The 26,671-nt window shown below is 45.8% G+C and overlaps 2 protein-coding genes and 1 long non-coding RNA gene across 7 annotated transcripts in view; 2 read left to right on the top strand and 1 right to left on the bottom strand.

Moving 5' to 3' along the window:
* Nucleotides 1–16,226, top strand: part of adcy7 (adenylate cyclase 7) — a 38,333-nt gene extending 22,107 nt beyond the window's left edge. For 2 of the 3 annotated variants that reach the window (XM_040167152.2, XM_078085557.1), the window contains exons 4-26: nucleotides 102–266; nucleotides 680–829; nucleotides 3,521–3,681; nucleotides 5,040–5,151; nucleotides 5,368–5,495; nucleotides 5,650–5,808; nucleotides 6,149–6,281; nucleotides 6,492–6,680; nucleotides 6,933–6,976; nucleotides 8,929–9,006; nucleotides 9,745–9,814; nucleotides 9,923–10,020; nucleotides 10,105–10,189; nucleotides 11,294–11,431; nucleotides 11,548–11,652; nucleotides 11,751–11,944; nucleotides 12,115–12,226; nucleotides 12,338–12,496; nucleotides 12,712–12,858; nucleotides 12,973–13,080; nucleotides 13,185–13,299; nucleotides 14,049–14,173; nucleotides 14,821–16,226. In XM_040167152.2, the coding sequence (XP_040023086.2) occupies nucleotides 102–266; nucleotides 680–829; nucleotides 3,521–3,681; nucleotides 5,040–5,151; nucleotides 5,368–5,495; nucleotides 5,650–5,808; nucleotides 6,149–6,281; nucleotides 6,492–6,680; nucleotides 6,933–6,976; nucleotides 8,929–9,006; nucleotides 9,745–9,814; nucleotides 9,923–10,020; nucleotides 10,105–10,189; nucleotides 11,294–11,431; nucleotides 11,548–11,652; nucleotides 11,751–11,944; nucleotides 12,115–12,226; nucleotides 12,338–12,496; nucleotides 12,712–12,858; nucleotides 12,973–13,080; nucleotides 13,185–13,299; nucleotides 14,049–14,173; nucleotides 14,821–14,967 (2,922 nt within the window). In that variant the 3' untranslated portion in view covers nucleotides 14,968–16,226. Of the gene's footprint in view, nucleotides 1–101; nucleotides 267–679; nucleotides 830–3,520; nucleotides 3,682–5,039; nucleotides 5,152–5,367; nucleotides 5,496–5,649; nucleotides 5,809–6,148; nucleotides 6,282–6,491; nucleotides 6,681–6,932; nucleotides 6,977–8,032; nucleotides 8,093–8,928; nucleotides 9,007–9,744; nucleotides 9,815–9,922; nucleotides 10,021–10,104; nucleotides 10,190–11,293; nucleotides 11,432–11,547; nucleotides 11,653–11,750; nucleotides 11,945–12,114; nucleotides 12,227–12,337; nucleotides 12,497–12,711; nucleotides 12,859–12,972; nucleotides 13,081–13,184; nucleotides 13,300–14,048; nucleotides 14,174–14,820 lie in introns of all 3 variants that reach the window. The other variant, XM_040167141.2, reaches the window with a different exon arrangement.
* brd7 (bromodomain containing 7) lies at nucleotides 15,936–23,548 on the bottom strand. Of its 2 annotated transcripts, none has more exons than XM_078085558.1 (17): nucleotides 23,301–23,548; nucleotides 22,716–22,909; nucleotides 22,517–22,601; nucleotides 22,368–22,425; nucleotides 22,057–22,201; nucleotides 21,465–21,575; nucleotides 20,823–20,992; nucleotides 19,859–19,985; nucleotides 19,511–19,586; nucleotides 19,267–19,374; nucleotides 19,050–19,185; nucleotides 18,670–18,781; nucleotides 18,506–18,553; nucleotides 17,727–17,814; nucleotides 16,863–17,006; nucleotides 16,480–16,620; nucleotides 15,936–16,119 (listed from the first exon to the last, which is right to left on the bottom strand). In XM_078085558.1, the coding sequence occupies exons 1-17, from the start codon at nucleotides 23,347–23,349 to the stop codon at nucleotides 16,049–16,051; spliced, it is 1,863 nt and encodes a 620-aa protein (XP_077941684.1). In that variant the 5' UTR covers nucleotides 23,350–23,548; the 3' UTR covers nucleotides 15,936–16,048. The 2 variants fall into 2 exon arrangements, with proteins under 2 accessions (XP_077941684.1, XP_040023113.1); XM_040167179.2 differs by having other exon boundaries at nucleotides 19,871–19,985.
* On the top strand, nucleotides 23,375–25,544 carry LOC120811638 (uncharacterized). 2 transcript variants are annotated; one of them, XR_005710386.2, is made up of 2 exons: nucleotides 23,375–23,509; nucleotides 25,190–25,544. It is a non-coding gene; the product is annotated as an uncharacterized LOC120811638 (long non-coding RNA). The 2 variants fall into 2 exon arrangements; XR_013451597.1 differs by having other exon boundaries at nucleotides 23,375–23,521.
* Nucleotides 25,545–26,671: the final 1,127 nt, after the last annotated feature.

Raw genomic sequence — 26,671 nt, 5'->3', positions numbered from 1 at the left:
CACACTTTTCGCTAAGGCACCGGATGACTCGGCATTAGTGGATGAACGCCCATCGTTAAGAGTTCGGCCTTGAAGTGACGGAACCTTTTTCGCGTTCGCAGGTGCCTTTCTTCCTCTTCATCATCTTCACCGTGTACACCATGCTGCCGTTCCAGCTGTGGTACGCTGTGGTGCTGAGCTGCATCTCCTCATTGTCCCACGTCGTGGTCCTCACAGTGTGCCTCACCATTTACACCGATAACCCCTCCCCTTACCTCACCAACCAGGTGAGACCAGTTCAATCTAAAGTTTTGCCATTATGTTGTAAAAAATCATTCTGTAATATCTATTGATAAGTCTGCAGACGTGTGCTAAGGGCTTGAAGGTAAAATGGGTTACAGGATATACGTTTAAGTTATCTCCCTGTGGGTTTGTGTGTAACTACTCTCTTACCCCCCAAAACAAGCTGAATTTAGACATAATATAATCTTTGGCAATGGTTTAATTCCAGAAAATATGCAAAATTAAAAAGTAATATTCAAGGTATTTATTCTCATGTGTAAAGTTTAACAAGTTACTCTGTACAATGAAATGCTTATGTTGCTATGCCCTCCTTCCACATAATTACACACAATAAAATATATAAAATAAAATATATCAAAATACGCAAATGCATGCTAACCTTGTCTCGTGTCTGCAGCTGCTGTCCAATGCACTGGTGTTCCTGTGTGGCAGTGGGGTGGGAGCCTTCCACAAGGTCCTGATGGAGAAAACCCTCAGGCAGACCTTTCAAGACACCTTGAGGTGCCTGAGCATGCGGATGAAGCTGGAGATAGAAAAAAGACAACAGGTTTGTGAAACACACTGGCGTCTTATAACTAAGTGGCTGAATGGTATCCTGAAGAAAATGATCATCTTGCGAATTTCAACGTAACAAACAACTTCTTCGGCCCCGGTCCACAAAGTTCCTCGTTAGGATAAGATGAGAAAAGATAATCCTTTAAATACCAGTACGGCAAAGTTAGTGTATTGTAACCATGACCAACTTACAAAAGGTACAGTTACACTAAACTTATAGACGACACCCATGAACAATAAATCACTGCAACTCTCTGCTTAAGATGTAAATAATACAAATCTGGAAAAATGAAAGAGGCTTCAGGATGAGTAAATGGGCGCTTCCATGAGTTAGACATCTCAAAGAGAAGAAGTGAAATGCAGTATATCTTTAAGAAAATAAGTCTTCATGCAACAATTTTATTAGTGAGGAAAGGTGTAGCTGAAAATTGTAACGTCTTTTGTATTTTTCTGCATTGTCTTTATTTCAGTAACGTCGCTTAACGGAGACAAACATTACAGACTAATGATGAGAATAGCTAGTCGGGGATTGTTATTGCCATTTTTATTTCATCTTCAAGCTTTGCCTTCGGCTGGCCTCATGTTGACTCTCCCGTGGATGTTTTCATTGCGACTAACAAATCCTTCACAAATTAGATTTCCCTCCGATGCCTTTTTAAATTAGATGCATCTGCGCTGTCTCGCTTTGAAAAACCGCCGTTGCTCCGTCCGGGAACGGGTCAGCGGTTATGCCGCCTGGCAGGAGACGAAGGAACGATATTTACGTTAACATTTGAATCGGTGCTCATAAAGGAGAACAGGGACATAATAGCATGGGTAAGATCCAAAACCGATTATCCATGAGGAACCCACGGGGAACCCATAATGAACACATGAGGAACTAACATTTTGTCACCAGCAATTTCAGCAATTGTTTCTACCTACTGCTTTCCACAAAAGCAAAGTAAAAGCATGCCACTGAATTGAAAACACATTCTTCTTATTCCACGTTTCAGATATGTTCTGTGCATTAGCATTGGAAGACATTTTTATTGATTTAAAATAACATTCAATATTATATTTAATAATATAATCTAAAGCAGCACAACATCAAGTGCAGATCTTACAGTTTCCCACCGTCATTTAAACAAAGACTGCTTTATAGGAGGTGAGTTTTCATGCTCATGGTTAATTTATACACACATTCTTTTAGAAAAATAGAAACTTAAATCACAAAACCCATCGCCTTGATTGAGTATTTCACTGCCATGACCTTTCCCACATTTTGTGTGGTCACAACCTAATCCCTAAGCGATGATTCAAGTTGGGGGATTTCACTTTTGGTTTACATAGACTTAAAATGTCAATTCCAATTTGTCTGTTTATTTTTATTCATTTAAAAATTAATTAAATGTGGAAAGCCGGAATGCTTTGAGTCAAAGCACATTCACCTCTTTGCAATAACAAGATAAATTCATTTTAGGTGTCATTTTATTCTTTTGAGTCCTTGAGAAGTCTCTGCAGCCTGGAGATTGTCCAGAAGCACTCCGGGGAAATAAAAGGCTTTCTGACTGCACAGTTGGCTTTGCCAAAAAACTACATGATAAAATTCGACGCCATAAAGCCAAATAATCTGTACTACAGTGAAAAGTAATCTGAACTCTCGCTGTAATGCTGAGCAAACCGACGGTGGGCACATCGATCGAAGTGGTGTGTTGACTATCAAAAGCAAACAGAGGGATGCATGAAAACAGCAGATTCTTTTGGGAGTTATTTCCCATTAATTAAGACAGTGACCTGGAGACATTCGGAGAGCCAAGTGAACTCTGGCTTCAAAACAACAGTGTGAATGTCCTCAGGTGACCCGGCTAAAGCCCAGATCCAAATCCTCTTTGAAAAGAACTATAAGGAATCAGACTTAACTGTTCACACACACTCCTCATCCCAGAAAATCCGGATTTTATTGGCTGAAATACATCATTTGGACCTACGGGCTTCTCTGCTTAAATACAGAAGAAATCAGTACAACATCTTCAAGCGCAGTTCATTAAGGAATAAGTCCCTTCAATGTGAGCGAGTCATTAGACACAAACCTCTTCAAAGGTGGTTTGACGAGGGATTAATTCCTCTCTTGAGAAGTTGCCTCTTCAGATTTCTGTCTTAATTAAGTCATTGGGCTCTGAACACTTCTTGGGCCTCTGACTATTACGGCAGCCTGACTCTGATGGTATTCTATTACTGAATTAATGACACGCAGCGGGGAATGTTCTTCCTCGCCATGTTCACCGTCAGTCGGCTGTCCTGGCAGAACGGTGACACCGTGTTTTGAAGCTCTTTGGTATCACTGACTGCATTTAAACTTGTTCCAACATGCCGGTTCTCTCGAGAAACACCCCAGCTCTAAATACCACTTAAAAGCGCAACACTCTTTTTTTGGGGGGACATTACTGAAGCACCAACTGCTCGTTCTGAAGAGGGTTATTTAAAAAAAAAGAGAAGAAGAAGTTAATTGCTGGTGTTGAAGAAGTGGGTCTGGGAGTCTGAGCTTGTCTATGTGCTTTGGTGTGTGTGTGTGTGTGTGTGTGTTTTGTGGCTATTCCCAGGCGCTATTTTTTCTTCTCATCACTGTTCATTGAGTGTTACAGTCAAATAAACCTGCCACACCCAAATTGCAGTGATGTATGTGTGTGTGTTTTTTTTGCAGGAGAACCTGCTGCAGTCTGTGCTCCCAGTCTACATCTCCATGAAGATGAAGCTCGCAATCATGGAGCGCTTGCAAGACTGTAAAGACAAAGAAGAACAACAGCGACTGGTCAAAGATAACAACTTCCACAGTCTTTATGTCAAGAGGCACGAGAACGTCAGGTAGGACCACAAACCTCCTTAAAATACACAGAAAGCTGTACGTTAAACGGCCACTGTTATTATCTCATCATCATTTTATAAATTCTTAGTTTTTCGCTCATACACTTTGCAAAAATGAGCCTGGCCCCTTTTTGCGAAGACAGATTATGATGACTGTCTGTTTTCAGAGCGGTGACCCAGTAATGAATCTTTTTTTTCACCAGGGTTTTATTGATTTCATTTATACATGTATTATTAGAAGGTTTGGACACTAAATAGGTCCTGGTTTGGACACTAAAGAGGTCCTGGTGAACACAGCAGGTATGAGTCCCACTATGTTCATTTAGTGACACGGTGTTGAATGACGGATCCCTCTAATAACCGCAGTCTGACCGGTCTGTAGCTGCGTTGTCTCTCTCGCGGAGCACCTGGCCGTTTTACATTCGGCCAACGAAACGGGTGCAGCATCTGTGTCCCTCCGCTGGTCACCTACAAGTTAGTGAGTTACCAAGCTTCCCCCCCGAGGCTCCCCGAATTTAACCAGCCGGTGCCGGAAACCGGCCGTGGCTGGACGAGGTCATCAAGTAAAACCAGCAATCTACGTGTCGTCTTTGGTGGCAATCTTGGTATTTTGCTTTTCTAAATGCGTACAGTTTAAAAAGGATGTGAACCGTCATTTCCCAACATGCTGTAGGTCTGGTGCCAGGCGCCCCGTGTAGGTCAGACTTCCAGCTGGTCGTGTCGGGGGTCTTTCAGACGTCAGATGAGGTGACCGCGGCCCTCTGGGGTCCGGTGATCGGCAGCTTGTGATGATGAACAACCCATGAGTCAGCATTGAACCAGACAGGCTTTTTAATGAGTCACTGATTGGGGCTTCTAGAGGGTAACGGGAGGATGAGCAGAGGCTTTTTTTTCTTCTTCAATTTTTGCTTCAAATCCTACATCCTAACTCAGGAGCCAACATTTTCATAATGGGTCATAATGGGCCGAAAACACTCTAACATTTAGAGGACAAAATATGGTTCAATGCACTCCAGACTGGTTGAGTGCATCAGGCGGTACGGATCAGTTTGTAAAGTTGATTGACAGATTGAAACAACACGGCTGGTCTCCTCAAATTTAGTTTTTTTGTGAGCAGCTTGGACATTATTACAGATTGTTACAGATAGACAGAAGTTACACGGATAGTGTTCACCAGCTATTGATTGTTGGAAGTTTAAAAATGTAACAGACACATTGCATGAGGGGCTATTTTTGGGGCTTTTGCAGGTATCCGCTTCATGGACGTCGACTTTGAAGGGCGCTGTTGTCACCACTGTTGTTTTCTCTTTTTTGTTCTCCTCTTCTTTTACTCTTCCTGTATTCTTTTCTCCTTTCAGCATTCTATACGCTGACATTGTGGGCTTCACCCGGCTGGCCAGCGACTGTTCTCCCAAAGAGCTCGTTATTATGCTCAATGAATTGTTTGGAAAATTTGACCAAATTGCCAAGGTGAGTCATTTAGAATGTCTTCATATTAGTTATTCGGAACAACTCTTAACCTCGGTTAAGAGACGGGGTTGTAGTGATTGGCCACTGATTGGTTGATGCGTCGGTATGTGTGCCCTCATATCCCGTCTACCTGCACAGTTAAGTATTTTTGCCTTTTCACAATATTTACCAGGCAAATAACCAGGTTTCTCCTCTTGTCATCGTCGTTTCTTGCAGGAAAACGAGTGCATGAGAATCAAGATCCTTGGGGACTGCTACTACTGTGTGTCCGGGCTGCCCGTCTCTCTGCCCAAACACGCTAAGAACTGCGTCAAGATGGGGCTGGACATGTGCGAAGCCATCAAGTGAGTTTGTGCCAACCGTCAACCTGCACCCTGATCGACACATTCCGTAAATGATCCTAAAACATTCAATGTGTTTTTGTGTGATTTCCTAGTTGGAATGTGCTCTGCGCACACAAACATTGAGCCTTTTGTATCACTATGTAACATCATGCAGGCAGGTACGGGAGGCCACGGGGGTGGACATCAACATGAGGGTGGGCGTGCACTCGGGCAACGTGCTCTGCGGCGTCATCGGCCTCCGCAAGTGGCAGTTTGACGTTTGGTCACATGATGTCACGCTGGCCAATCACATGGAGTCCGGGGGCCTTCCGGGGTAGGCTGTGTTCATTTTACATCTTACTCTTTAAACACATTTATGTATCATAGTTTGGATAATTGTTTCTGGTAATTTAATATATTATGATGTATTATTACACATTGCATAAAAATAATTTCATTATAACAATTTGAATGTTACTTTAGCTTAATGTAACTTTATTTAATAATTCAAAGAAAGTCTATATGTTACATTGGAAAATAAATTTATAAACGGATCCATAGTCTATACTATAGTCTTTTAAAATTGATCAAGGAAATAAATAAACAATAGTGTCACTGCAGTGAATAAGCGTGTTAAAGGGTTAAAACCTTTCTCCTGCGACTCCCTCGGTCAGACGTGTCCACATCACAGAGGCCACTCTGAAGCACCTCAACAAGGCTTATGAAGTGGAAGACGGCAACGGGCACCTCAGGGACTCCTACCTGAAAGAGCTCAACGTCCAAACCCACCTGGTCATTGATCCTCGGGTGAGAGAGTATACATTCGCTCTGCCGTCGGGTCTTCAGCCTCTTCACCTCATCCGTGGCGTAACGCTCTTCCAGGCATTGTGCGCTTTCGGCCCCATTTAGCTCACTGGATTTCCACTTGTAGAAGATTGCTCAGCAGTCTCAAATCACTTTGATGGAACGTGCTCACCCTGATTTCCTCGACTTAATCACGTGCGTTTGTGTATCAAGTCTAAGGATCCAACCTCCAACAGCCGCAACGCGCCCAAACCTCGGGTGAAAGACGGTCTGAAGATGAGGGCGTCGGTGCGTATGACCCGTTACCTGGAGTCTTGGGGGGCCGTCAAGCCTTTTGCTCACCTTCAGAGTCGAGAGGGCTTCACCGCGGACGCTATTGTCAACGGCAAGTCCCGCTCCAAGGTAAGGAGATGGTTGCTGTCAGTCGTTCACCGGGCGACAGCTGCCAAAATCCAGTCAAATCTTTTAATAATAACTAGATTTGGAACTTTTTGATGAATAACTGCTGATTCTATGAAGGGTATCTCATAGCGAAATTCCCACCTTAGATAATGGAATTAAAGTATTTGTCAAATAAAAGAGTCTGAATAAATGAAATTTCAGTGGCGCCATTCGTTCTTATTGAGTGACCGCCGTCCCTGTCTTTTTTTCCAGGAAATCCCTCTACGACCAGCCCCCGGCTCCAAGATGACCGAGAGGTGACTATTATTATTATTTAAAGCTGCATATATCGAACTGTAACAGAGCGAGTGTGCACGCACACATTAACAATTGAAGCTTGTGCAACACAACACCGTTGCCCCATAGCTGCAAGTGTTTCCCATCATCCTTTCCTGCCAGGACTTTTCCGCCCGCTCATGGAGTCTCAACTGGTCACCGCTCCATCACATCATTTCATTAACAATGCCATGTGGTAGCACCGCACACAGAGAGATTGATATAATGTACAAGATGCTTGCTTAGAAATGTTGATGGTCATGTTGGCCGACGTCTTGTAATATGTGAGGATTTTCAAGTTGCTCATATGTAATTGTGTCAGGTCCTTTTGATTGTCTCATCTAAAAGAGAATTACACTGAACATGCAGGATGTTTTGTGTTATTCACGACTATGCATATACATCCATTACAGTTAAAACTCATGAACATCCCAGTGGGAGTGAAGGTCTCTTAAAATCCGAAAAATATGTTTCCATTATGTGCTAGATTCCCCTATAACTTGGTCGTTCCTGCAGAGCGGCGGGAGTGCAGAGCTCCTTAATGAGCTCTTCCATTAGCTTCCAATAACGCAAATGGACGATTGCTGTAGTTCACTGTGGTTGATTCTCTCGGCCCGTCTGGCACAGGCAGTGAGCCATCGGAGAACAAATATTTACAGTGTAGCTTCTGACTAGCGGGCAGGACCCACCTACACAAACGCTGCGGTTTGGAGTGTTGAATGTGATTCGAAAAGATAAAGTGTGCCCCCCCGAAAGCAGAAGCATTTCACCCTGCGAGTCGGAAGTTGTGTGATTTCATTCATGCGTTCTCGCTCCACCAGCACAGCGTGGGAAAAGAGCTGCACACACTTAAGCTGGACGCCATGAAACATTTCCTGCGGTTAAATGTAACCGTTACATAAGTGTGCTTCTTTTGTCCACCAGAACGTATCTAGCTGTTATTGGCTGCCTTGGATGGAGTTTTCTTTTTTAATTTTTTAGGGCTCCCCACTTCTTTTTTGTGATGAGTTGTGTGTTTGTGTTTCACTACTGGACAGCTTTGATGAGTCTCTAGAGGAACCGTTCTCCTTGCCCACCCCTCCGTTCAGCAGCTATAAGTGAGTGGGGGCCTTCGTGGCCGGCAAGGCCCTTGTTCCCTCGGTGCAGTAGTTCTCAACCTTTTGGCGTACGACCCCCCCCGAAGACGACAACAAACGGATGCTCGCGCAGAGCAATCCATTTAATTCAATGAGAAAGCGTGTCCAAACTTTTGACTGTTACTGTACAGTAAATAAGTATTTAAAGTCTCCAACATTCTTATATATAAAGATGATTTAAATATGGTTTCATTTTGTATTTATTTGTCGGGAAGTGGAGTAAAAATCAATAAATCGGTTTAAAATAACAAATATAATTTGTACCAACCGTTTAAATAATTCTCTGAGTGCCACGTCCCCCAAAAATGGGCGTGTCCTTTCCTACAGGTTGAGAACTACTGCTACTCGGTGTCTTGACACTAACCTAAGCAGTGGTACCGTGCTGCTCTTTTCTGTCCACAACCTCAGGGCTGCACATGACCTGTAGAGCGAGTGGACCGACATGCTCCCATTAACACTGATCACTGTCTGGGGCTTGTGTGTATCTGTGTGAGTGTTTCCTTCCTGATGGCGTCCGGGCTTTCCAAGCAGAAGCACGGCAGACGCACTCCAGCTGAATCCCACAGAGATCGTCTTTAACACACAGCATCCAGCATCCGGCACACCCCGATAACTCTCTCACAGGCACAAACCATACTTTTCCTTTCTCACTAATGCTCGGGAATGGCATTAACCACGCTGGACGAGTAACCTGCATGAGTTGATCTGGTTTCCCAGCATCTGTTCCGAGCAGCGGGCGCGTTTCAGTGACTGTTTCGTCTGCCTCCTCCTAATTGTCTCGGCCATTTCCGGTGCAGGAACAAATCCCAGAAGAGTAAGTTTGACGAAGAGCTGCACAACGAGATGACTACCACCATAGATGAGCTCAGCAGCAAGTAAGCCCATTTCTATTTCGCTACACGTGAAATCACGTTAGGGATTGAATGAAAAATATGACCAATGTCAAAAATCGGCACTTGAGTGCAGGTTCAAATGTTCCAGCAGTTTGCACTTTGATGATTGAATGGAAATAATAACATTAACGGTATAATAAATACAGATATTTGGGCATGACAATGGGATACATTTTTCTCGCTAACATTTTATGGCTCGGTTTGTCGAGAGGTCGGTACTTTGGTGTGTGTGATGAAATATGTCAACCACTACGACATAGATGAACAGAGCATTTAGCGCAGGCATTCACAGTCCCCCGATGATGGATCCTCCAGATGTCACTGATCCCATGACTCTTCCTCCAGCAAAACCATGAGGTAGACATTAGCTTTTGGAAAGAAATGTCTCGAGAACCACTGTAAGGATTTACTATGGAATTTGTGACAAACGTTCGTGCCCCACTCGGGATAAATATGAACAACTTATGTGATCCCCGACTGTTCATCAAGCGCCAAGGTCAGGTCACAACTTTAAATAGTCAAATACATTGATTTATTTCCCAACCCGGTTAAACTAACCACATTACCAAGTGCTAATTGGGTTGGGCTGGGCCTAAATGATTTTTCAAATACTTTTACGAACAGCATAATTATTAGAAATATTGCTATCAAGATGGTGCTGTCATCATTTTGCCATTTATTTGGTCCTCATAACTTAAAGCTCTCCTTCTGCCTCCACAGGCAGTGGTCCAAGTCTGAAGAGAACGGCAGTTTAGCTCTGTGGTTTCCAAAGAAAGACTTGGAAAAACAGGTAAATTTGAACACAAATCAAGACTCCACACCTCCATCGCTTCCACTCAAGCATTCTGTTGCTGATCAAGAGATTTCAGGCGTCTTTTTTTCTTTTTCCTCCTCCGAGTACCGAGCCCTGGACCTGCCGATGTTCAAACACTACGTCGGCTGTGCCACCGGCATCTTCCTCTGCATCTTTTTTGTCCAGATGTTTGTCACAAAGGAGTGAGTGCGACCAGAATTCCCTCCCGTTTCTTGCAAGTGTGCGTCTTTGTATTTTTTTTTCACGCTGGTTTTGGTCTCCCTCAGTCGGCAGACGTTGGGGGCGTCGTTTGGAGGGTTGGTCTGCGTGCTGCTGCTGACGCTGGCCATCTGTTTTGCAGGCCACTTCCAGGTCAGTGTCTTAGTGTCTTAAGATATTCACGTGAAGTTTCTGCTCTTGTTAGGCAGTTGGTCCCAAGTAGCGTTTTTGTTAGTAGAATGTGGGGAAAAGAATCACAGCGACCTTTCAGCACGCATTGCACGCGGTTTGTGCGTCGGTGCTAAACAGTTTCCTTTTTTCAACGCTGGCCCTGACCCACATTAAACTTTCCCGCTCTAAGGTTGGTATTTTAATGATTTATTTTCCGTGTGCTCGGAAGTAAGAATCAAATGTGAAATTCTTTTACGATTATTATTACAGTTCAGGTTCTGCGAATGCCACAAGATGAATATGAAAAGGTGTCAAGTCCTCAGAAAGGATGTACTTTTATTATCAGTCTTCATCCTGCCTCATTATTTGGGCTGTTACGCAACACGCAATGTACAAATCATACTCCGTTTTTCTAAAAGAAGATTTTGTGAAGCGACCGCAAACTCCAAAACAGCTACTGACCTTGTGCTTTTAATACCATTCACGTTCGCACTGAAGGAGTGAACTTTAAATCTCTAAATAAAACGCATTTGGAATTGAGGTCAAAGGTCAAGGTTAGTGTGGCCAGACTTCTGTCCTATTCTCATTAAAGTGATGAACTGGGAATGTCCGGAGGGATTTTCATTACATCGGATACAAACATCCCCTCGTGGGTTGAACTGTCTTAATAATGTGGATCAAAATGTCAAAAGCACTTTTTAGGGCCATAACTTAAGAGCTCCTGCGCAGATTAGGAACAAGATGTTCAGACGGCAAAAACACATTACAAGAGACAAATGTTTTGTCATTAGAGGCCAGGATGAAAGGGACTGGTGCCGTGTGTGCTTCACTGACAAAGACCCGGCCCGGTATGGAGGCCGCCCCGTGCGTCCGCCCAGGCCTTTTATATCTGACCTTCTGACCTGGCGATCGGGCCCCTCGCGGTGCCGAGCGTTTTCTCCTCGCATTCCAACGGATTCCGTCACTGGAAATAGCCGGCGGAGGAAAACGTCCCGCGCCTGCAGATGCCCCGACCTGTGTCAAATGCCTGCTTGAGCCTTATCTCCCCCCCCCCTCTCTCACCTCCCCCCTGTCTCTCCTCTGCAGCGCCTGTTGCCAGAGAAGCTGTCGCGGTGCCAGTGGCTGCCGGCCGTGTCCGAGGCGGTGGTGAAGCGGCCGTGCGTGCGCCTCCCTCTGGCCACCGTCACCACTGCGGCCATCGTTATCTTGTCGGTGTTCAACCTGGTGAGTCCGCGCCCGCGTGTTGAGCGGCTCATCGCGTGGCGCCGGGCCGCGGCAGACTTCAAAGCACGTCGCCCCGCGGTCGCCCGTCCCTCAGAGCTCTATTTATACCTCCGCAGTGCTTCGTCGAGACGCCCGTGCCGGAATGTTCCACTGTTATCAAAGAGCCGGGTCTCACAAACGGTTCCCTTGAGCAGGGATCAGACGTCTTCTTCTACCTGCCTGTGAGCGATGGGTTTGTTACCAGTCGGCAACAATGAAACTGCCATTTTTCACACTTGATATTTTAAATATCAGACTGAACAGTAATTCTCTCCTTCAGTACTCGGTGTACTGCTGCATCCTGTCGCTCATCGCATGCGGAATCTTCCTCCGGGTGAGCTTTGAGCTCAAAGTGCTCTTCCTCGTCCTGGCCTCCACAACGTACTACGTCCTCATCCTCAGCACCAAGAGGAAACTCTTTGTGGTCTACGAAAACGTTCTCTACGCTCAGCAGCACCACGGGAACTGCAGCAGGTGACAGTCGACAGCGGCTGATTATAAAATGCCGTTTTGTGTTTGTTTGTTTTTAAGCGTCGCGGCTCCTTAGAGACACTTCACATTCATCCATCCGAGTTCAAACAGAATAATCGTGTGTGTGAACTGTGCAAATGGAAGTCAAGTCAAGCCATGAGCGTGTTCCACAGCATTGAAGAGCACACCGTCCTGAGCTGGTTGGGGCTGGTGAAACACCCTCAGGTGATGAGCTGCATCTACATCACCCTGTTCCTGGTCACCATGCTCATCATCTCACAACAGGTGAGGACAAGCCCCACCTCTACGTCTTCAAGTGGTTGCAACAAACGCAGTTTGAATGACTGTTGCGGTTGTCCTTTTTCTGAATTGACTCACCGCGTTTCTGCCCGCCAGAACGAGTCCTGCTTCCGCCAGGACTTCCTGCTGAAGTACAAGAACCGCACGGAGCAGGACGAGATCGAGACCAGGGAGAACCTGAACCGCCTGCTGCTGGAGAACGTGCTGCCGGCCCACGTGGCAGCGCTGTTTGTAGGGGAGAGTAAGAAGAACGAGGTGAGGGACGGGGGCTGCTGGTATCGTGCTATTTGATGAGGGATGAATGAGAAACCGGCCAATCACACAATATCAGTTTGAAAGAACGTATTTTCAACAAGTTTAGTCTTGTCCGTCTAAACGCTTTTATGGAACATTTCTTCCCTCTTTCTGGGTAAAAGAAATAACTTTTTTTGTGTTTTTTATGTCGCCCCGCGCCTCCCCCACCCCAATAGGACCTCTATTATAAGTCCTATGACTGCGTCTGTGTGATGTTCGCCTCCGTGCCGGATTTCAAAGAATTTTACACGGAGTGTGACATCAACAAGGAGGGTCTGGAATGCCTGAGGCTCCTAAACGAGATCATTGCAGACTTTGACGAGGTCAGGACTACAAAGAGGGACGAGACAAACATTCCAGAATGTGTTGGAGGTGCTGGTTTCCCCAACAGATGACACGTGATGTCTTTTAAAGCTCCCTTTTTGGTTTCTCGTTAGCTGCTGTCCAAACCAAAGTTCAGCGGTGTGGAGAAGATCAAGACGATTGGCAGCACCTACATGGCGGCTGCAGGGCTCAGCGGGACGCCCGGTCAGGAGAACAATCAGGTGGAGTAGCTACTGCCGGACCAGGGTCAGACCTGGGTCATATAATATATATATATATATATATAAAAACGTAAGGTTTGTCATATTGAGGTTGTTGCTTTCAGGACAGAGAGAGGCAGCAGGCCCAGATCGGCATCATGGTGGAGTTTGCCATCGCCCTGATCGGGAAGTTGGACGGCATCAACAGACATTCTTTCAACAGCTTCAGGCTTCGTGTGGGTGAGTGACAGCTTCAGCACAAACCCGTCATTGACTGAGTGGTGCACCGCAGTGCGTCCAGCTGACGACCCAACAGGTTACCTTGGTTACAACGTGCACAGCTGGCACCTGCGCAGGGTCCCAGCGACGAGAGCAGTTGCATTCCCTGAATGATGAGTTTGTGAAGTTCAACCTCTCTAACCTTTGACAGAAATATGATGCATCTGCTTTGTAATTCTTATTTTAAGGTTTCCACTCAATAGCATCAAACTATTCAATAAAGTGGAGCCATTAAACGGAGACAGAACCAAACTTTAACAACAGTTGATTCTTAACAGAGAGCTTACAGTACAGAGGTTTTATGTAAAACATTTACATTTCTTCAGAGATAAAAACATTGACACTGCATAAACATCGAAATGTGTATCAACCTTCTTATCAGCGGCTGAGTCCAAACACTGTGCGACTTTAAAAGAAAATCCACTTTATTAAAAAAAAGTGTAAGTGTTTGGCGCAGACTTCTTCTTCAACCATTTATGTCATACTCATTTCTCTACTGCAAACTTCCCAGTGACACAGAGATGTGATTTGATTTAAAAAAAAATATATATATATATAGTGATATAGTGCCTTTCTTTAGTGTCAACTAACAAAACAAAAGTGTTCCTTTTTGCCTCTCAACTCTCCTCTTCTGAATGTTAGCCTGTCCGTGAATGTCAGTGAGATCTGATGGATTTTTCAGCAACAGTACCATGTTTTTTTTTTCCCAGGCATTAATCATGGCCCGGTGATAGCCGGAGTGATCGGGGCGAGGAAACCTCAGTACGACATCTGGGGCAACACGGTGAACGTGGCCAGCCGGATGGAGAGCACCGGGGAGCTGGGGAAGATCCAGGTACATTCAGCGGGGGTCCGACAAGAGGCCGACGTCTGCCGTTCTCCGAGGGTCAAACGGTCCCACGTCAGTTCTCAAATATCAACCTGGGAGCTTCAGCGTAGCCGGCATACGTTTACATTTAGCTGTTAATGAGGATTATTCCGACCAAACAACGTGAGTCGGGCAGGTATTTTACAATGAGTCTTTGTTTTCGGCTGTAGGAAAGGGACACGGCTGTGTTTTCGAAAATATTTCCTGAGCTGACATTTTGTGAGGTTTATTGTTTTCTTAATTATCAGACGTAGTGAACTCGCACGCACGTTCCCCGGTAGCAGGAAACAGCAGCTTTCAATATAGCACTCGAGGGGGGAATTTGATCAGGATGACTACGTTTTCCATCAGCAGTAATTGGACATCCACAGAACAGGTGGCAAATGGTCCCTTTAATTTTCTTCTGCCCTGCGCTCCCGCATCACTCTCCTCGGCGAATACAAAGCAATTCATGCTTCAACTTGCAGTAGAAACCACCGTCCTTGTTCGCTGCGAGGTGGTTTACCCTCGCTGGATTTTGGAAATAAGTGATTTCGTTTACGTCTCCCAGATCCGAGCACTAAGCGACGAGACACAAGAGGTCATTAACCGGGACTTCTTCGTCCTGCTTCCAGGTGACGGTGGAAACGTCCGACGTGCTGCAGAAGCTGGGCTACTCGTGCGAGTGTCGGGGACTCATCAGCGTCAAGGGCAAAGGGGAGCTGAAAACCTTCTTCTTGTGCACCGACACGAGCAAGCAGCAAGGGATGGGTCTGAGCTGAGGCCCGGCGCTCGTGGAGGCGGACCGGAGGAGATCACGGACCCCACAAGTGTCGAGGGGGACCGGACGGCTGTTTCCTGCTAATGTGAGTGAGTGGACTCTTGCCGGCTCGACGCTTCCTACGTCGGACCCGTGGAGCGGCTCAGGATGGAGCCCATCGGGGCGAAGAGGTGACCAGTGGTTTTCCTACATACATTTACGTCTGGTGATCCGTCACTTTCGTACTTTTTTTTGGAGTCTTTAACTTTAGATGTTGTTTGCGATAGAGGAAAAACAAGTGTATTGTACTAATGCCAAATACAGCTGTGTCATTTTTTTTTGAATATCTCTCTGGTCCTTTAAACACAAAACAATGGATTCTGTTGGGGTCAGAATGTGAAACCCATCTGGATTTCCTGTTTTCAGAGCGGATGGACACACTGCTCTGTTACTGTGTAATGAGCAGGACTTATGTGAGGCGGACTCAATAACAGAAGCAGGCTGTACAGAGGACAAACGTAAATACACATAAAAACTCTCCGGGACGTCGTCACATCATCAGCAGAAGTAGTTTCACTCTCTGACCAATTAAAAGTGACCGGATCCACACATTTGCTCTTCGTGTGATCTTGGATCCGGCGGTGTAGTGTTTTGATTTTACTTGTATGACAAGATAGCCGCTGAAAAGTACACAATGTGCTGTATGTACGTCCTGTCGTCGGAGTCAATATTCTGCTTGTCTGCATAAGTGCTGCGATGAGGGAGACGTCTGGACTCTGCCCGGGTGTGAAGTCTCTGAAACTCTATTCATCTCGTGGCCTTACCTTTTAAAACTGTCACTTTGTTTGTAATTGCAGTTAGATAATAACTATAAATACGTTATGGCCTTTATGTGAACAAATGTGACGTTGAGTTTTGTACAGCTACAGAATGTAATAAATGTTTTCCTATGTCTGCAGTTTGTCACAAGATGTTTACCAAGAGCCGAGGTTTATATAAAAAAAGAGGTTTAATGACTGAAATGCTTACAAAGGTCACACAAAAAGCACCGTTCATACAAAAAAACTTAACTTATGAAACTGTAAAGGTGGTAAGATATTTCATCATACAGTGATGACTGGAGCTGGATCTTGACACCCGGACGAGGACTCCATGGGTTCAGCCGCCTCCTGGACTGTAAACATTGAAATGTATATTGGATGCCGAGTTCTCGTTGACACTGCTGTATTTGTACGGTTAAGTTCACATTTTACTACTAAAAATAAATGTTATTCAGTGGCAGAGGATGTCCTCCGATCTTTTAGTAAAAGTACAGAGATCACCAAGATTAGTCGATTGATTGCACCGTTTGTTTAAATCTGATTAGTTCTCAGAGCTCAAAGGGAAACCTTATCAACGCTTGGTATGTCCAGCAAGATAACATTAAAAAGGAAATGGAAGTAGTTGGCTCTATCTCCAGCAGCAGCGTATTATTAAGGGGAATTCTTCAGCAATGTGCTATAAAAGTAGATACCAGGTACAGGTCGGTATTTACCTGTGGTGAGGTCAATGAAGGGCCCCGGGGGCTCTGGAGGAGCAGCGATGCCCATTGCCTTCCTGATGCCATAGACACTGCTGACGTCACACGGGGCCACCTGACCCGTCAACTCGGCCAAGTTCCCAGTCACCTTCTCCGCTGCAGACACAGGAGGAGCCCAAAGGAAAACGTCACCGAGACATTCGCTCCGGTTTAAGTCTCTATTTCACAGTGTGTTATTTGCACAGGAAGCTCTGTGTTGTGTTTAAGCACCGAACATTATAAGAAGATTGACACCATTCTTTATGTCTGCACAAGAGATATGAATCTACCACCAGCTGCTGTTAGCATAGCTTAGCATAACGCCTGGAACCAGGGGGCGGGAGGTGGGGGGCTCTTACCCAGCTCCAGCTCCTTGGCGGTTGGTGCCAGCAAGCAGATCATGTTGGGGGCCTGCTTAGCGCTCAGCCGCTCCTTCTGTGCCTCCTGCAAGTCCCGCAGGAGCTTTGTCGTCTCGTCCAATTTCCTCTGGAAGAGCAGGGCCTCTGTGACAGATCGGGGGGAGGGGGAGGGGGGGTCCACAAACATACCGTTAGTGCTTCCTCCGGTTACCTCGCGGTAGCTTCAGAGTTCCTTGGTTGAACACAAAACATCTATTCTTCCTGTGTCCCAATGTGGACCTGCCCGTCTCGAGTCCACGAGGGGGGGGAGGGCACAAACTTTAGCGGGTCGTTGGTCAGCTTTGAGAGGATGCATAATGGAATACGAAATGGGCTCGTCGAACTGCCTGAGGTGAAGGCTGCTTTCTTTTTTTCCATTGACCTCATTGGCAAAAGGCTTTGTTCCCATGTTCCTCTGAACGCGCATTAGGCAGGTTCACAACTCTGTGTCCTGCTTGACAGATCATCACATGTGTGATCTGTCACGAGGCAAGTTCTTGCAGTTACAGATTCATTATAAATACGACGCACCAAAAGAACAGTTTCCTGGTTTTCATTGTGATTCTTAAAAAGCTACGAGCCATTTGTTGTGTGCAAATGTCAAGATTTACCCGATTGTTCCAAACCATATCTCATTTAATTCTTAACTGAAGTTTTGAACTGTTGCCTGGGCAAAACTGTGAACTAGATATTTTCTGTGTAAATGGTTAGTACACAAATCTGCTAAATGTTAAATTGTTTAACCTGGAAGACACCCCAACGTAGAATAAAGACCAGTCTGAAAATGAATATCTGTCAGTTGCAGCATAGAGAAAGACGTTTTACCCCCAGAGAGCTCCTCAGCCGTCTGCGGTCTCGCAGCACAGAGCAGGAGGTCGAGCCTGTTGCAGCTGGACGCTTCAGGCTTCGCTACCTACGAGAGACAGGGGGGGGGGGGGGGGGAGACGTGTTTAGTCAGGAAGGAGGAAAGGATTCCACACTAGACGGCCGACGCTTCAAGGGAACACGTTGGCCTTTTGGAGCCTCTTTAGTCGCGCTGCTTCTTCGCTGCACTTAAATCAAACCTAATGAAAAAGCTGCGGATAAACCCCCCCCGCCAGCGCAGGGGGATGAGAGTTGTGCTGGAGAGCGGCCAAGAGCAGCAAACAGCCAGGACAGAGGCCCGCTGTGTGCCTGTACTCTGCTTTCCTCCTCTGCTCTGAGGAGCGATTCAGCCGCGCAGCCAGCGGGCACAGTAAGAAAACACGGGCCTCTCCAAATTCTTTGACAGCGGGCCTTGCGTGAGTAGCACCGCTGTGTTTTGAGGGGGGGGAGGAGGGGCGGCGTTCTTTCCATGTGTGGATGGCGCACAGCTGAAGGCTGGCCCCTGCGATGTTGACACAGCTGGTTTGACGTAGCATCAGTCTGCAGAGGCCATCGTGATAACAAGATGAAACAGAGTATTGTGGGTAACGCGCGCTGCTCCTCCGGACATCCCGTCCAGCGAGGACGATGGTGGATGTTTATCTCCGTGAACTTGATGCTTATTTCCACCCACTCGCTGCTTATCACTCGGGGAGGGGGGGGGGGGGGGGAGAGGTGTTGATCCAGGTGTCGACTCTCACCTCCATGTCATCCGAGTCCTCTCGTGTATTCGTGTCCTCCTCCACCTGCTGGAAAACCAGAGCACAACTCGTTCGGTCAATTGATACCCCTGAATTCCCGTCCTCTTAACTCCAGAGATAAAGAAAGCCAGCCATCAGTTTGAGGGACCACATGAGGCGCTTACCGGTTCAGCTTCCTTCAGGCCTTTTGAATGCTCGCCGTTCGTCAGTGCATCCAGGACGTTGTCCGCCAGTTTGTACATGTACTCGTCCGATTTGGCGAGGAACTTTGATAAGCTGCCAAACACACAGAGAAAAACATGTACGGCTGTTGCTTCAGAGGTCAAAAACAGTCTTAGCCGAGAGCTACAAGAAGTCGACTGATCCTCCGCCTGCACACTGGCAGGACGGCTGCATACAGCACAGAAAGCTGAGCTTCCTCCAGAGTGAGAAATAAATAAGAGGATTCCGGAAAGTAACCCGCAAGGAATGTGTCGGGGTTGGCGTTCAGTGAGAATGCCTCGGAGCTGGAGCGTGCTCGCCGTGGTGCTGCTGCTGCGCGTACCTGTCGGAGCCCGAGGACTCGGACTCGTCGCCGTAGAGCGAGTAGACGAGGTCGGAGTCCTCCTTGCCGACGTTGGCGAAGCTGGAGTCGTAGGTGGGCGCGTAGGAGGTGAACGGCCCGTAGTTGACGTAGGACACTGCGGAGAGGGTTGCTCGTTATCTCCTCGGTCGGGTTCTAGGGGTCTGAAATCAGCCGTGAGCAGTTACAGAAGTATTACCTGGAGTGATCCTGTTCCGTTTATCCTCCCGGAAGCCCTGCAGGCTGTTCACGCCGCTCTGCAGCCGATTGGACATCATGCCCAGTTTCACAGGACAGTAACCGGCCTCTGTAACAGAGAACACCCAGACATCTTACCAACTAAGCATCTGAAAAACATGTCCAAGTTGATGTCTACGGATCGCTTTTTTTGTCCACACATTGGGACATTGTTTGCACTCAATCGTGAGTCAAGATGGACCCACCTCCTGCTGATGGATCTGCCGGGTTGAGAACTGCCATAGTGGTGGAGCCATCAGGCTTTTGCCTTGCAAACTGCAACTAAACAAAGACATGACAGGGCTCAATGGCAGAAAACACCTTTAAAAAAACACTTTCAGGAAAAGATTTTATGTGGTTGAACTTTTGTCGGGCATTAGACAAATCTTTGAACCATCACTAACCAACCACCATGACCAGAACGTCTGAAAAAACAATGTCCCAGTAGGCTGATAGAGAAGTATGAATATTATCTTGACTGGGGGCTCTAACGTTGGCTACTTTTCTTAATGTCGTTATTTTGTAAGAAGTGGATTTGGGATTTTTTTATAAACCTGCTTCCTCACATCGCACTGCAGCACTCGGTTGGACAGCTTTCCTCCAGACTCCGCGATGACCTTGCGTATTTCCTGAAGCTCTTTCTCTACTTTGGCCGCCTCGTCCTTGGAGTCCTTTTCCTGTCTGCAAATGAAGGACTTGAATTGAAAGACGAGACAGCTGAGACACGTTGCGCCTGAATGAAAAGGTTTTTACTGCTGCAAAAAGAAAAATGAAGAAAAAAAAAAAACATTCACACTGCAGCAAAATACTGCGGGAACAAAATCTGTGCAAGTGCGTCTGTTAATTAAACGCCTACATTCTGCTTTCATTCCTCAGACAATACAGCAGGAAGCGCTTTGCTGACGGACGTCATTAACATTTGAAACTAAATGTAACCTGCTGTAATACTGATGGTAAAGCGTGGATACATTAAAAAGCACACACCGGCCTTAAATGCAATGGTGCGGTTTCAGCACTGGGCACAAAAACACACATTTGAAAGATGCAACGCCTAGAGAGAGAACGAGACCCAGCAAGCTGAGAGGCATTCTTCACATTCTCAACCTCCAGCGGTGAAAAGAAGTCATTTCCCTTAAGATGCAAATCAGATACAAAACCAACTGCGTTCAGTTCAGACGACGGGTTCCATGAGATCAAAAAACCTGTATTGACACGTTTCCTAGTGTCTCCTGTTGTAGCGCCATCCAACCCCCCCGTTCCCCCCACCCTCCCGTAAAACGGATTTCAGCTTGAAAAGGACAGCTGAAAGTTGTAGTTTGAGGCAGTTTAAGAGATAATTGCGTCATCCAGCTTAAGTCAACTTCAAAAGAGGCTAAAATATCAACATTCAGGGGATTCAAGTAGTGAACCAATGAATATAATTTCTCCCTCGTGTTGAACTTGGGCCACTCCTAGCTTAGGAGCAGCTAAGCCAAAGTGGCATATACTGTGACTTTAACAAACATGAATTTAAAGGACCTGGGTGTGCTGGGTGTCTGGGATCGCTCGCTGGCGCCTGTGGTCGAGGCTCCTTCTCCTTTCTGGTCCAGGCCGGTGCCCCCGTGCTCCTCAGCCTTTCCCGGCAGCGTGGCCGAAGGGTCGAGGCCAGACATGAAGTCTATGCTCTGCTTCAGGCTCTCCAGTCTTTCCTGTTGGATAGACATCTTCAAATTTCGATTTTTTTTTTGCTCCCATGGGATCAGATGAGAGAATGGCTGGATAAACCTGTTGGTTGTACTACTGCTACAACTGGAGGTGATCTGCTGCCCCCATCTGGTGCTTTATAGAAACAGCAATGTAGCTTAACTTAGTCACTGCAGCAACTATCAAAGAAATCTTCCTGTGTGGACGATGGTTTAAATGTGTGGTGCAGTAGACACCATCTGGGTTTAGAGAAGTAGAGAACTCTTCTTTTTACTTTGAGACTTTCACTGTCACTGTCACTTTCCCCACAGATAATAAGGTAAACTAATCATGACTCTAAACTAACAAGAGTTTGAAAACACTTCAAGCATCAAACCAAGAAGGTACTGTAAAACAAGATTATTCTTGTTTTTTATAACGCAACCTGTCGACAACTTCACTGTATGTAATGGTCTGAATGACCAACAAGTTTCATACCTGGTTCAAGATCTTCATTCCGGAGTGTAACAGTTTCCTTGCTGCTTTGTGGTAAATCGTCTCAGGTTTGTTGTAAATCATGGCGTTTTCGCACATAGTCCTGAAATCGCCCTGCATCAACGCACAACATGTCAAGCACGCAACAAAAAGACACCTCCTGTGAATGACATTGCATTGAAGAGTGTATTACCCTCAACACAACAAACATTAGGCATTGGCCCACGCTAGTGGTTACAAGGGAAAACATTGAACTACTTTTTGGTAATTTACTTTTAAAATCTGCACAGATTCTCTTAGTTTGACACTGATCCAACGTGATCAATATCTCCCACGTGAAAGCTGTTTTAAGGCATTTTTTTGGCCTTTAAAATCGGTTATCTGCCTACAGCCAGCCCAGATCCACAAGTCCCGCTAAACAAAATGTTAAATTCATATAAGTATCTTACACTTTGAAATAAGTTATAGCCGTCTAAATGCGGCACAGCTAATCTGCGAATGCTGACATCCTGAAAACTTCAAAGTTGATATAACATTATTTATCCTGTTGTGTGGCCCTACTTGGGATGCAACAACCATACCAACAGACACATACCTTGAGTTCGTCCAACGACTGGTAGTAATCATTCTTTACTTTCTCCTTTATCGTACTGAAGTCCATCGGCTGTCTGATTACCAAAGAGTAGCCGGGTGCAATGAGGTCCGTCACCGGAAACGAGAAGAAAGCACTGGGATCTTTCCTGCGGAGAAAACACACTGGCTTTACCGTAGGTGGGGGGGGGGGGGCAGTAGTCCCCGATGTAATCACACGCACTGTGGGGCGACCTACTGCTGAATGAGCAGGAGCTTCTAAATCAACCAGCTGACACACAATCATGTCATTCCAATAAATGTCCGATGCCGCACCTTTGGAGCTGCCTGATGAGCTGGTTCAAAGCCTCCTGCAGAGGAGTTTGTTCCTTTTCTACGAGAAAAACAAACAAAAGCATCAAGAGACGTTTTTGCATGAAAGACATAGACGTAAACTGCAGGACAGAAGGGAAATGAAAGCCCACCTTCCAGCCGGTCCAGCTCGGAGCGGATCGGTGTTCTGCTACGTTCATCATCCTCCGCTTCCTGGCCCTTCTTCTTCTTTGTTATCTAACATCACAGAAGCAAACGAGACATGTAACATGATGACAATCCATGTTAAGTTACACTTAGTAACTTGGTCTCCGGAAAGAGGAAAAGGGATATGATCTTTAGTCTCGTTACCTTTTTCTTTCCTCTGTCGTCCTCCGGAGACCCGAAGCCCCTCTCTTTATCCTTCTTCTTTTTCTTCTTCTTCTCTTTGGGTTTGTCAAAGTCCGCCGGCGGTTCCTCTTTAAACGTTTCCAGACTCGAACTTCCCGTTGTCACTTCGTTTCCGGAAACCTTTAGCACCAGCTTCAGAGGTCTCTCTCCGTACTCTGCGGATACCAAGTCAACCAGCCGCATTACAGACCGAACCGTGGGCATCTGATGACGGACCCGTGACAGCAGTCGCTAGTAGCTGACGTTAGCTTATCTGGCAGGCATTGCCAGTGCAGTTACAACTTACAGCTAACGCTGACCGGTAATACATCGCTGCCTGCCTTGTATTCGTAAGGACTTGGGGTATATCGACAGAGGAATTAGGTAAGTAAGCATGTAACGTTACATCGGCCTGTGCGGCTAACTTTAGCCTAGCAGCACGGTGGTGGATAAGCTCGGTTATGGTCGTGCTAACACAGCTAACAATGGCGGGGGCTTTCAGCAATGTATTCAAATCAGCAAACAGTTCAAGCGGTTGATTGCTCGGCGAGTGTGGAAATGAAATACCTTCATATCCGTGTTTTTCGGACTTGTGCTTTTTGTGCTTCTTGCCCATTGTTTGTATTTTGATCCGGGCACAGGCTGCTCGCTCTCTCTGATCTGATGGCGGAAGCACTGCTGCGCGGTGAGCGACTGCGCAGATGCACGCCGGCCTCGACCGCCCCCTGCCGGCGAGGCGGTAGAACCGCGATGTGACCCGGCCACCTTCATCCTCGGTAGGGGGCGAAGTAAGCTTACTAAACTAAACTTGGACTAAGCCCTGCTTAACTTGTGTCCTTCGTACCCTGTGGGATTTCAGATTGTAAGCAGCGTCAGTCTGCAATATGCACCATTTATCGAGAGGGAAAAAAAGAGTAAATGCAAAACTAGGGGCCGTCGTCATGAAAGCTAAAAGTGTTTGATGTATAGGCCTATCCCTTTTTGTTTTCTTTTTTTTGTCTCCGGACAAGTCCTTTTTACCGATTTGTAACTGTAGCAGACCAAAAAAAAGCGATTACAATTGAGTTGGACTTAAATATGGGGACAAATCTTTTTTAAATAAACCAGACTGAGCTCTTGTAGGAGACAAATGAGACGTGGTCGTGGCTTTTCTCCATGGCACACTGTACACTCTGGAGCTTCCCTCCGTTGCAGTGCATGCTTTGTTAAATCGGCACATATTGTACCGGCTGATGAATATCAGATTTTATATTCACAGAGGAAAGAAAGTGTGCATTCTTTGAAGCACATTCCAGGTTTAATGAAGAAGGTGGATGATGGGCATAGGAGGTACCAAAGGAATCAAGATTGATTTGATCCACCTTCTCAGCCGCTGCTTTCAGATGAAGAGGTGATTCTGACACTCTGATGATGTTTTGAGTCTTCCCTCTAAATCCATCTCCAACAAATGACCTCCTGGTCCGTGTCAAGCAATCCCAGCTCCGTATACACCCTTTACATACCGATGTGATTGCTCGTTTGGACTCTTGTGCAATCCAATGAAAGTTTTTTTCTTCTTTTTCAGTCTTGCACATTCTTTAAGGAAACCTTTTTGTCTCGGTCAAAATAACATGCTGTGATCTGTATCATTGATCTTTATACATCCCCAAGTTTGTGAAATCACCTGAAGAGTTCTTCTTTAAACCTCGGGAAAATATGGAGCGACATTTGGAGACGTTTTTTCCGTCCACCTGAAGAATTCACACTAATTTTTGGTCTCTACCAACCATGATCTCTGTACATGCTAAATGCTCCACTGTGTTCGCCAACTGGTCGCTAAGCGTGCCTCTCTGCTGTTTGGTGCTGGGAAGCCGTCTAGCGGGTGTATTTTAAAATGAAGCTAATGGGAACAGCAAGCGTGAACGGACACGGAAGTTGTGGACCAGAACCAAAAGATGAGCCGAAACATACAAAAAATGTTCAAGAGCCGAGATGTAGCACAGAGGGTGCTAATCGGGCCAACGGCCCGCCCACTATTATTCATAAATTAGCTGAAATTGCTTTCAGTTTTCATGTAAGATTTCTTCAGGCGATCAGTTGTTCATGCTTCATGTTTCTTAGAAAAGTACAAGAACATCTCAGGTAGACAGAAGATTTAAAGTGCCGCTTTTGTGTTTCAAAGATCAATTAATTAATTAGTGGACAAACTTACTTACTTTTACTTTTAGTGGACTCACTTTTTTTTTTCCAGGACACTATGACTGACCCTTTTCCCAACAGGTATTGATTATTGTAGCTTAAAAATTGCACTGAATAATTCTTTCTGCTTACATTTAGAATGCATGTCTTTTATCTTGTTGAACAGATATTGTCCCCTGAGTTGTTTGTTTTAACACTACCACCTGCTGGCGCCAAAGTATAACATTCAAATCCTACACGTGGTGGCCTTCAATCAAGTGTCTCTACTTTCCTAATAGGAGCAAATCCCACAAGGTCACGTGTACCTTTCCACTCGCGTAATACACATTCAGAAAGTCGAGTGCAGCGGGGGAACGAGCTTACTCTCGGGCCTGAGGAGAGAAAGGTCCGGATGCAAAACCACTTCCGGGCGGCCGGCTGCAGACCCGCAGAGGCCGTGGGATCCATCTCCTTCATTCTAGCCGCGGCGCTGCTCACACGTTGGAAGTCCGCGGATTAAAAAAAGGAGATCGGTTACACCAAACAGGGCCTAACGAATGGCAGATGTTGTGAATTTCATTATCCTCTGTCACAACACACAGGCTAAAGGGACCCAGAGACTGTTTCCACATGAAAGAGAAATCCCAACAAAAACCCCCATGTGAAACCGCTTCCCACCCTGTGGACTGCATGGAATGGGGATGTTTGGTCTCTTCACATATAAACAAAAAAATACAAATACAAATGGGCACACAAAGGCGGACTTTGAATGGGTTATCGGTCTCGCACATGGTTCGACTAATAAAAATGTGCCCTTTGACTGCACCGAGCCACTGTGGTCATTTTCCATTAGTTAACTGTTATTCTTTAATAAGAATTTATTAAAGTTACACTTTGCACTCAATTCGTTCGCGCAAAAAAAACTTCTGCTTCTTTTGATATTTGCACATTTGCATTTGTTCCTTCACTGTTTAGAAAACTTGTAATTCAAATCGGAAGTAACTTTGGGTAATTACATCAAATTTAAAGCCTGTGGCGAATGCAAATTAATAACTTCTCTCCTTTTGTGGAAAGATATAAGAACATCGCACAAAGTTTGGTCACAGAAGTATATTCTTTTCACTCGAAGTTGTCACAACGCTGTTCAGATATGACAGATGAAATGTTTGGGGTCATTACAACTGTCGACGCAGAACGGTTTTGAAGATGTAACCAGCCGCCACGAGTGAGTCAGACGGGAACATCAAAGAGGAGAAGCCAATCATTCTGCCTCAGTGTCTCTCTCTCGCCTGCCAGCCTGTCAGCGCCACATCTTTCAGCATCAGAGACTCAGCGCCGTCAAAGCATAATGTGTATGGTGACTCTATTTTTATCTGCAACCAAACGCTTAATTTTTTTTATGTGCATCGCTATGGTTATCAATGTTTACAGCTCGCCACCAGTCCCGTGTTCCTCCGGCATCCCACCCAGGTCCGTGGATGAGGCTCCTCGCCGGCGTGGGGCTGCAGAAAAACCCCCCAATACTTCCACGTCTTAAAGTAGTGTGTAGTATTTTGGGGATCTATTCACAAAAATGAAGTATAATTATCATAAACTTGTTTTAATTAGTCTACTTCTACCCTTCAAATGAGCAGTTTTGTATCCATGTGATCTTGACAGAATCTGCCATGTTTGCCCCAGCCATGTTTCTACAGCTCTGTGGAGCCTTTCGTGTCCTCACGCTACCTGAAAGCCACCGTAGTTCTAGGCTCCTAAAGTAGTTTTAGGAGATACGATAAGAG

The sequence above is a fragment of the Gasterosteus aculeatus genome, chromosome 12, assembly GCF_964276395.1.
Source record: "Gasterosteus aculeatus chromosome 12, fGasAcu3.hap1.1, whole genome shotgun sequence".
NCBI classification, from domain to species: Eukaryota; Metazoa; Chordata; class Actinopteri; order Perciformes; family Gasterosteidae; genus Gasterosteus; species Gasterosteus aculeatus.
This window is presented reverse-complemented; position numbering and strand designations above follow the sequence as displayed.